Below are 10,148 nucleotides of genomic sequence, written 5' to 3'. Positions count from 1 at the left end.
GTGACGTAAAATGCTCAGTATGTAACAAATGATTACAGATAACTTAACAAGCTGCTAAATAAGGACTAAAATAAGCAAAAAAAAAATAGTATTCTGCGTTGGCCTACAAATGATTGCGTCACGATAGGATGCTAAGATAGTATTCAATCGCATGTGAGTGTGTATGATTTTAAGCATATTTTATGCACTTTTCATTTTATTTAAATACGTTGTTTGAATTAGGAAAACTTTTTTTATTTTAATTGGTAAACCAACTTGCAGTTCCATCATGAACCACTAGTTCCTGAGCCCCGGATTTAAAAAAGGCAAGGAAAACCTTATTTGTATTCAGTGTAAAAACCATTATATCCACAAGAGGGCGGCATTGTATAGCCGGGACCTGATGTACATTTTTCAAAAAAAAAAAAAAGGAATATGTAGAGTTAACTTTCAGCAAATATCATAACCAATCTCCCCCAAACTACCGTTTCCTTTCACATATTAGGACGAGTAGAAACATTCCTTGTTTTTGAGATGCACGCCATCCTTATTCCCATTGCTTTTCCACCTCAGATCCTCCACACAACAAATGCATTGTATTTCAGTGTCATTACATCATACTAAAAACACTACACACCATTAAACTAAACTCACATGCTTCAGTTCGCTTGTTTATGTCTCCTCTATTTTTGTCTAATATGATTCCTCTGGTACCTGGAGGGGCCCACCTTTGATCCAAAATAGCTGTGCTAATACATAAATGTGTTTGAACAGCGGATATGTGTACAAGTCTGTGGTGTATAAATATATACACAGGGACGTTTAGCAAAGCAACTCGCAGGTTATTCCTTCCTCAGGTACTAATGTGGTTGGATGTGTTACTTTCTTTCTAAACATCTTTTTATTCATAAACAGGCCAGTGGAGAATGACGGTGGTCCCTGGGGAGTATTAGGATTCAAAGAAAGGCACCAACATCTGTGTTTAACGGATGGAAACAAACTATGTGCCACTGGAAGAATAAAGGCATAGTCTTCACTGTAACACAAAAGACAACGCACAGACATGATGTTAATGTAATGTCAATGGACTCTACTAAATAACTCAATGCATGACGGCAGAGAAAATAAAGACGTTTTGGACTGCGCTATTTGTGGAATGGGCCTTGGGTTTAGAGGCTCCAAGCTATTTGGCTTGACTTTCTTTGAAGATGGTTTTGTGGAGGGTTAAACCCGTACTCCTCCCTCTCTCTGATGCCTGTCGCTCTTTCATTCTGCCCAGGAAAGGCTGTACGTCACTGTGGGTGCAGATATAAAATAGTCTTTGGCTGTATCTTGCCTTCTGCAGCACTGGACAGTAATTCATGTCAGTGATGAGAGCATTTTTAGCTGTTGTCTTGTAACGTGTTGGTGGCGACGTGTTGGTGTTTAAACTTGTGGACATCCAGGATTCACATTGCTGGTGAGTGAATGGCTTATTATTTTAGTTTCTTTAAAACTTGTTTATAGGAATATTTGATGTTTTCTCAGTTTAACTTTTCTAAGGGCCATGGTATTATAAAATATACCAGGGAAAATAATGGTAACAACCTGTTTTGGATGCATTTGTTAAAATAATGGCTTTCTATTTGAATGTATTTTAAAATGTAATTTATTCCTGTGTTCGAAGCTGAATTTTGAGCATCGTTATTTCTTCAGTGTCACATGATCCTTCAGAAATCATTCTAATATGCTGGTTTGCTGTTTTTTTTTATGATTATCAATATTTAAAACAGTAAAGTACATTTTTTCAGGATTCTTTGATGAACAGAAAGATTCAGAAACTAGAATTTATCTGTAACATTATACACTATACCATTCAAAAGCTTGGAGTCAGTATAATTGTTTTTTAAAGAAATTACAGAAATTAATACTTTTATTTAGCAAGGATGCTTCAAATTGGTGATAAAGACATTTATAATATCACAAAATTTCTATTTAAGATAAATGCTGTTCTTCTGAACTTTGTATTCATCAAAGAAACCTGAAAAAATTATACTTTTTTCAACATAATAATAACAACAATAAATGTTTTGAGCAGTAAATCAGAATATTAGAATGATTTCTGAAGATTTGACTGGAGCAATAATGCTAAAAATCCAGCTTTTAAATCACAGGAATAAATTACATTTTAAATATATTCAAATAGAAATCAAATATTTTAAACAGTAAACATTTTTCACAATTTTTACTGTTTTTGCTGTACTTTGGATCAAATAAATGCAGGCTTAGTGAGCAGAAGAGACTTTAAAAAACATTTTAAAAATCTTACTGTCCATAAAATTTTGACTGCTAGTGTATATATTAAATTTAATTATATATAATATATTTACATGTATAGATAGATATAAATATTTTACACAAAATTTCATTTTTTTTCCCAGGCACTTTCTGACTACTGCTTGGCCATACCATGTGGACATGGATGTTTTCTTCACTGATTGTTTGTGTTTTATTGCCGCACATCAGTGGATTCCAGCAAGAGGACACTCAAGCTGGTTCGTCATCTTATTCCAAGTTTTACTTTATAATGTGTTAGTCAAAACATTGAACATGTTAACAGTATAAAGGTGCATTAAAGCAAACATTTGATGCAGTACTGTAGCTCTAATAGTAGAACATAGCACTAGCAATGCAAAGTCGTGGGTTCAATTTTCAGGAAAGGCATGAATAGATAAAATGTATGTCTTAAATGAAATTTAAATTCATGTAAATCGAGCAATTATGTGAGAGGGCAGTCAAAAAGTGGACAATTACATTTGCTCAAGAACTGTAACCCAACTTGGTCTGCATGTGGACCCTATGGGCAAATGTGTTTTCTGGGTTTGCAGGTTGTAGCACAACTCCCAATGACCTTGCGTTCATCATTGATGGCTCCTCGAGCTTGGGGATCCCTAATTTTGAAACAGCCAAGCGCTGGCTCATCAACATCACCAGTGGCTTTGACGTGAGCACCAGGCACACTCAGGTGGCCGTCGTCCAGTACAGCGATACCCCTCGACTGGAGATTCCCCTGGGAAAGCATCAGAACAATCAGGAACTCATCGAGGCCATCTCCTCCATCTCATACCTGGGGGGCAACACGCGGACTGGGCGTGCCATCAAGTTTGCCACAGACCACGTCTTCGGGATGCCAAACCGCACCTCCTTGTCTCCGAGAAACCGAATCGCAGTGGTTCTCACCGATGGACGTTCGCAGGATGACGTTGAGGATGCTGCCATGGAGGCCAGGGCACAGAATATTGTTCTGTTTGCAGTCGGTGTGGGAAATGAGATCACTAACACTGAGTTGGTGTCTGTGGCCAACAAGCCACCCTCTACTTATGTGCTGCACGTGGAGGACTATAAATCCATTGCAAGCATTTGGGACCTGATGGAGCAGAAACTGTGTGAGGGTGAGTCGTGCTAGACTTCGGAGCATATTTTTCTCTATAACCAGTGACATTAAAGACATTACATGGATGTAGACTTTGGGGCTCAGCATCAGTTTAATCTTGAAGATAAACTGTTGCTCATCATTTGCAATGACTCAGCAAAAAATATTAAGTGACAAGATACATACAGACCTTTGGAAATTCAATCTTTGGACTGATGTTTATTTAATGCTATATGACATCCATTTTCTGTTTTGTTGAGACTATGTTGATTTGTTAGGTGTTCAAGCACGTAGCGCTGAAACCCTATTGTAATTGTTAGAATGGTCACAGATCAGCAATCTCCATGTAAAACTGATCATGCAGACCAAACCATGTTGTAGAGACTTGAAACTTGGAGAGATGGTAGTACTCACACTGCCTACAATGTCACAAAGTCTCACCCCAATCGGCCTGATGGGGGCGCTTCAGCGATCAAAAGTATGAAATCGCTCATAGCTACTCTGAAATTTTTGGGTATTTTGGATTTTTTGCAAAACCTACTTTTCCAGACTAGTCCTAGGTTTTTTGCCGTTTAGAACCAAACCAGTGCAGAAAGATTCTCTGGAGAGTGAATATCGATAATTATAAAAAAACAGTCGGACTTTCAACTCATCGTCACAAATGGATGCCAAAACGTTTGAAAGGGACATGGCCACTTTTAGTAAAATGCCCATAACTCCTGAACGAAATGAGATATCATCACCAAACTCAGAACACTTATGTAAGATCTGAGGTCGCAGAACAAAAATTGCGGAGCTTGGCCCCTTGGTGGCGCTGTAAGAAGGAAAAAACATAAAAATGGCTATACTTACACAACCATTTGTCCTATCAACATGAAAATTGCTGTGCACGGTCTTAGTCCATAGTGCCACAAGTGTCTACAAGGACATTTGCATATCTCAAAAAACATTGCCGCCATTGGCCGATGAAGTTTGAGCACCTATTAGACAAGCTTAACGGAGGCCAACTGGAACGAAACTCAGTGGGCCTGTTTGACTCACGGCCCCAAAGGTTTGTAAAAAATTTGAAAGAAATCAGCCACTGGGGGCGATATTGTGTTTTTCAAGGGCGCAAACGATTGTGCATATCATACGATAGAACTCTTCATTCTGGACAACTTTGCCTCTAAAACCACTGCTGTCAATCAAATTGTTTGTTAAATGATTAAGAAGATGTAAAAAACCTACTTTTGTGAACTAGTCCTGGGTTTTTCACTCAGTCTGGAAAAAAACACAGTAGAATTCTCTGGACTCTCTAGGTCCATAATTATCAAATAAAATGTTGAAATTTACCCTTTGGGAAGCTATAAAGGGGCAATTTAGAAAAGGGGCCTGTCTAAAGGAAAACTCAAAACTTCAAGAAACCTGGTGAGCACATGCAATAGGAGACTCTAAACAAGCATGCAAAGTTTTAAGGAGATCGGACCACAGCTGGCACTACAAAAGTCATAAACATTAGAAAACATAATATTTCTATTTTAAATTACCTGTATTTGTAAAAAAAAAAAAAAAAAAAAAGGCTTGTTACTTAATGTCTTTTTTCATATGTTCTTAAATGCCTTAAAGCGCTTGAACACTGCTTGTTATGTATTATTATATATCTTAAATTTTTCTTTTTTTATTGCTCAAATGTTGCTCTTTCCTAATTAGGGAGACTTTTTAGTTACAAATCAACTTTCTCAGATGTTTCTCCTAAAAGTCCTTAATAAAAAATAATACAAATGAGTCAAATACATAGAAAATTAATGTGGATAGCAGCTCACATTTAGTCTTGGAAGCATGTGATGAGTTCATAATAAGATCTCTGACTTTTGATTGCAGACTTCGGTGTCTTGGCAAATAAGAGCACAGTTTTGAAACTGTGAGAAACTGAGAATCTAGAAATCTAGATGTCCATTTGCTTTCTATCTAACAGTTGAGATTGTAATGAGATCTTATGAAACCAGATCTCGAAAATTGACATTTTCTTATTTGGTTATTATTGTCTGGTTATCTAAACATGGTTTGATTCACAGCATGACACTACAGCTGAAGTGCAACTAAAGTGTCTAGGAATTGATCATTTGCGTTCTCTCATTCACAGAATCGGTGTGTCCGATGCGGATCCCTGGGACAGTGAACGATCAGAAGGGCTTTGATCTAATGAGCCTGATGAAGATCGAGCAGTTGGCTCAGAAGGTTCAGGGCTCTTTGATATCAGAAAGAGCATCACAGCTCAGCCCTCGAATGGATATCACCCACAACACCAGGTGATTTTTGCTTTCTCTGTTCAAAAAAAAAAAAAAACCATATGCTGGTTAGGTATGTTTTGAAGCATGGTAGCTGGTTTGAGCTGGTTTAAGCTGGTCCAACTAGCTCCTGCTCAGAACCAGCTCAGAACCAGCTTATACCCCGCTAATGACCAACTAAGGACCAGCTTAAACATACCTAGCCAGCATATGCTGTTTTTTTTTTTTTTCAACAGGGTTGCTCTATAGATCATTATACGCACTGCACTGTTTTTGTTCTTGCACATGTTGACTGTTAGAATTGTGTCGCTGTGATGTGGTTGGAAAGTTCAGACCTTTGACCTTTACCTGATGTTCCTCGCAGAGAGATCTTTCCTGAAGGCCTTCCACCAGCTTTTGTGTTTGTGGCCACTCTGCGCTTGAAGAACCCAGCTCACTGGATGAAGTTTGACCTATTAAGGGTGTTATCTCAGGATGGGGTTAAGCAGATCGCTGTGACTGTGAACGGAGCAGACAAATCTGTCACTTTCACCTCCACCAGCACTCTGAAGAATGAGCAGACAGTCATATTTAATGACAGAGGCATCAAGGTCTGTGAAATTTCAATATCACTCTTTAATCTCAATAATAAAAACATCGGCTGCATCCCAATTCACATGATGCACTACCAGTCAAAAGTTTTTGAACAGTAAGATTTTTAAAGTTTTTTAAAGAAGTTTTTTCTGCTCACCAAGCCTGTATTTATTTGATCCAAAATATACAAAATCAGTAATATTGTGAAATATTTTTACTATTTAAAACAACTGCTTTCTTTTTGAATATATGTTAAAATGTAATTTATTCCTGTGATCAAAGCTGAATTTTTTTAGCATCATTACTCCAGTCTTTAGTGCCACATCATCCTTCAGAAATCATTCTAATATGCTGATTTGCTGTTCAAGAAAAATTTTTATTATCATTATTATTATTAGTATTTAAAAAAAAAATATTTTTTAATAATTTTTGATGACTAGAAAGATTTATGTTACAAAAGATTTCTGTTCCAAGTAAGTGCTGTTCTTCTGATCTTTCTATTCATTAAAGAAAACTGAAAAAATCCTTCTCATTAAATATCATTAAATATTTATTATTATTTTTATATTCTCTGCATAATATTATTACTGTTATATTATTATTATATTCTCAGCATAATAATTAACGTTTTTTGAGCAGCAAAACAGAATACTAGAATGATTTCTGAAGGATCATGTGACGTAGTAGTAATGATGCTAAAAATTCAGCTTTAAAATCACAGGAATAAATTACATTTTAAAATTTATTCAAATAGAAAATGGTTATTTTAAATAGTACAAATATATCAAAATTTCTGTACTTTGGATCAAAAAAATGCAGGCTAGGTGAGCAAAAGATACTTAAAAAAAAAATAAAAAATTGTTTTTACACTTTTGACTGGTAGAGTATCTAGTATGCGAGATTAGTTTTTATCAACATTTCCCATTAACATCAAAATAAATACTTTTAGTGTGCATTTTGAAATGCAGTTATTATTAAAATATCTATTCAAGTAAGAATATCAATGTGTATGTTTTATGTCTTTTAATTATATTATTTATCTCTGTAGAGGCTCTTTGACACAGATTGGCACCAGCTGAAGTTCCTGGTGAGGCCCAAACGCATCACTTGCTTTGTAGATGGCGCATACGTGGAGGAGCAGCTCCTGGATCCAGTTGTTCCCATCTACATTAATGGAAAAACTCAGGTTGCCAAGAAAATCAATATTGACACTACAGTCCCTGTAAGTGACTTCAACACACCTGCCTGATCGCAAGTTTTCATGTGCCAAACTAAGTGAAAAGAAGTCCACAAACGTTCATATCATTAAAATTCTGTTGTGGTTTGTGTTTCTTTATCAGATAATACTGCAGAAGTTACGCATCTACTGTGATCCCCGTCAAAGCGAGCGAGAGACAGCATGTGAAATTTACTCTGTGGTAAGGTTTGCTGGCATGTTGTTGGTCCTTCTAACTAAGCTGTTCACCAACAGAAGCTGGCTGGTGTTAACCAGCATGGTGTTTTAACAAGGATGTTGATCCAGGAACATATCCATCTTGTATAAATCGTGTTAAGTGTTCTGCTTCCAGTGATTTTCTTCCCACTTCAATGTATTCTTCTCTGTTTCTTACAGGATGATGACAGGGTAAGTTACCAGCCTGAATATTCTTGCTTTTTAAAATGTTTCATTTGGTTTAGTTTTTGTTTTACATGCCATGTCTTGTTTTCCCAGTGTCCTTCGGATCGCTCTCCTGCTTTTGAAGGTTGCGACTGTCCTAGTGGTAAACCTGGTCTGCCCGGTCTTCCTGGACCTATGGTGAGACATTTTTTAAACTATGCATTCTAATGGATTAATAGGCAAACTTACTGAGGTCTTTTACTTGTTTGGGACATCTAAAACACATATTTAACTTGTTTGAATGCAGGGTTTTAGAGGGGAAAAAGGCAGAGAAGGACCTCCTGGCCCTGATGGTAAACCTGTAAGTGCAACAGAATTATTAGTGGCTTTCATCACAAGGTTTGGACGTGTCTAATCACCATGATCTGTTTGTCCACCAGGGGAAACCAGGAGAAAAGGGAGCATTTGGAGAGCCTGGTCGAGATGGCCAGAAAGTGGGTGAAACATCAAGAAACTTTTCTGGTAACCCTAAAGCTTTATGTTAATGTTTCATTCATCCATTTACAGGGTGAAGCAGGTGAACCAGGACAGAAGGGGGAGCGAGGATTGGAAGGATCTAAAGTATGTCGATTTTGAGATTTTCATCCTCATTAAAATTAATAAAATATATAATGCCTCTGATCTCCAATCTCTTAATAGGGTGAAATGGGACCACCAGGGCCACCAGGGCCTTCAGGACCAATAGTGAGTCTCGAACTTTCTTCATTTGATCTTATTTTTTTCTGCTGCTGTGTTTAAAAGTTATGTTCAAAAATTTTCTGTTTAGTAAGCAAAAACTACAATGACTGAAATGTTTTCCGTAAAATCTCCTCTAGGGGACTGGCTTCTCAAAATTGGATTTAGATGACTTGGCAGTTCAAGGAAGCAAGGTTGAAAACATTGCATCCTATTAAATCCATTGAAAATTACAGGAAATTATTACCAAACATTGTTTTTGCTTATGCAAACTATTGTGACCTTATAGGGAATGCCAGGAGAACCAGGGGAAATGGGACCACCCGGGAAACCCGGACTGAATGTAAGAAATCTCCTTTTACCATCTACTTCATTCATGTTCATACTGTGCATTAGTAATCATTAACAGCTTTATCCCACTTTACAGTATTCTGTTTTGAATTAAAGTTTAAAAATTCAATTCAATCTTCTTTATTCTCTTTCCTCTGCAGGGTGAACCTGGGAAACCTGGTCAACCTGGACTACCAGGACTTGCTGGTCCCAAGGTAAGACAGATTTCAGACTGAAGTTGTATCCAAAACTTTTAAAATTCAACTACTGCTAATTGATCACAACCAGGGATGATGAGACACATAATCAGCTGTAAAAAGGTAGCAGCCTCCAACACTGCAAAAAGTTTTTCTTCTTTCCAGTACAAATATCTCAACATTCAAGAATCAGTTTACATTTACAGTACATGAGTAGCAAGATGACTTAAAGGAGAAGTCCACTTCCAGAACAACAATTTACAAATAATTTACTCACCCCCTTGTCATCCACAATGTTCATGTCTTTCTTTCTTCAGTCGTGAAGAAATTATGGTTTTTGAGAAAAACGTTTCAGCATTTTTCTCCATATAATGGACTGATATGGTGCCCCGATTTTGAACTTCCAAAATGCAGTTTAAATACAGCTTCAAACGATCCCAAGTGCTTTTGTAAACGATCCCAGCCGAGGAAGAAGGGTCTTATCTAGCATAACGATTGGTTATTTTAATAGAAATAATACAGTTTATATACTTTTTAATGCCAAATGCCTGTCTTGTCTTACTCTGCCTGCACTGTTTTTGTTCCGGTTCATGACAGTTAGGGTATGTCGAAAAACTCCCATCTCATGTTCTCCCTCAACTTCGAAATCGTCCTATATCGCTGTTTTACCTTCTTTGTTAAGGGTGTTTGATATTCAGTGTTCACTTTGCAAAGACTGGGTGGGTACTTCTGCAGCAATGTGGGATGATTTTGAAATTATTTTGGGGGAGAAAATACAGTCAGAGTTTTTCAAAATACCCTAACTGTCTTGAGTCAGAATACACAGAGTTCAGGGAGAGAAAGGCAAGACGAGCGTTTTGAGATTAAAAATTGTATTTTTTTAATGAAAATAACTGATCATTTCACTAGATAAGACCCTTCTTTCTCAGCTGGGATCGTTTACAACCGCATTTGGGTTAGTTTGAAGCCACATTTAAACTGCCTTTTGGAAGTTCAAAATTGGGGCACCATATCAGTCCATTATATGGAGAAAAATGCAGAAATGTTTTCCTCAAAAA

The 10,148-nt window shown here is 37.0% G+C and overlaps 1 protein-coding gene across 1 annotated transcript in view; it reads left to right on the top strand.

The window, feature by feature from the left end:
* The window catches only part of si:ch211-106n13.3 (vWFA and Collagen domain-containing protein), a 40,248-nt gene that overhangs the window by 4,003 nt on the left and 26,097 nt on the right, over window positions 1-10,148 (top strand). The window contains exons 2-17 of the mRNA XM_051122452.1: window positions 895-1,438; window positions 2,400-2,513; window positions 2,847-3,410; window positions 5,514-5,679; window positions 6,023-6,248; window positions 7,280-7,453; window positions 7,572-7,649; window positions 7,844-7,855; window positions 7,943-8,026; window positions 8,136-8,189; window positions 8,269-8,322; window positions 8,396-8,449; window positions 8,528-8,572; window positions 8,704-8,757; window positions 8,853-8,906; window positions 9,055-9,108. Coding sequence (XP_050978409.1) covers window positions 2,429-2,513; window positions 2,847-3,410; window positions 5,514-5,679; window positions 6,023-6,248; window positions 7,280-7,453; window positions 7,572-7,649; window positions 7,844-7,855; window positions 7,943-8,026; window positions 8,136-8,189; window positions 8,269-8,322; window positions 8,396-8,449; window positions 8,528-8,572; window positions 8,704-8,757; window positions 8,853-8,906; window positions 9,055-9,108 — 1,758 coding nt within the window. The 5' untranslated portion in view covers window positions 895-1,438; window positions 2,400-2,428. The remainder of the gene's footprint in view (window positions 1-894; window positions 1,439-2,399; window positions 2,514-2,846; window positions 3,411-5,513; window positions 5,680-6,022; window positions 6,249-7,279; window positions 7,454-7,571; window positions 7,650-7,843; window positions 7,856-7,942; window positions 8,027-8,135; window positions 8,190-8,268; window positions 8,323-8,395; window positions 8,450-8,527; window positions 8,573-8,703; window positions 8,758-8,852; window positions 8,907-9,054; window positions 9,109-10,148) is intronic.

This window comes from Labeo rohita, chromosome 2 (genome assembly GCF_022985175.1).
Source record: "Labeo rohita strain BAU-BD-2019 chromosome 2, IGBB_LRoh.1.0, whole genome shotgun sequence".
Classification (NCBI taxonomy): Eukaryota; Metazoa; Chordata; class Actinopteri; order Cypriniformes; family Cyprinidae; genus Labeo; species Labeo rohita.
Note: the sequence above shows the minus strand (reverse complement) of the source record. Positions and strands in the feature narration are given on the sequence as shown.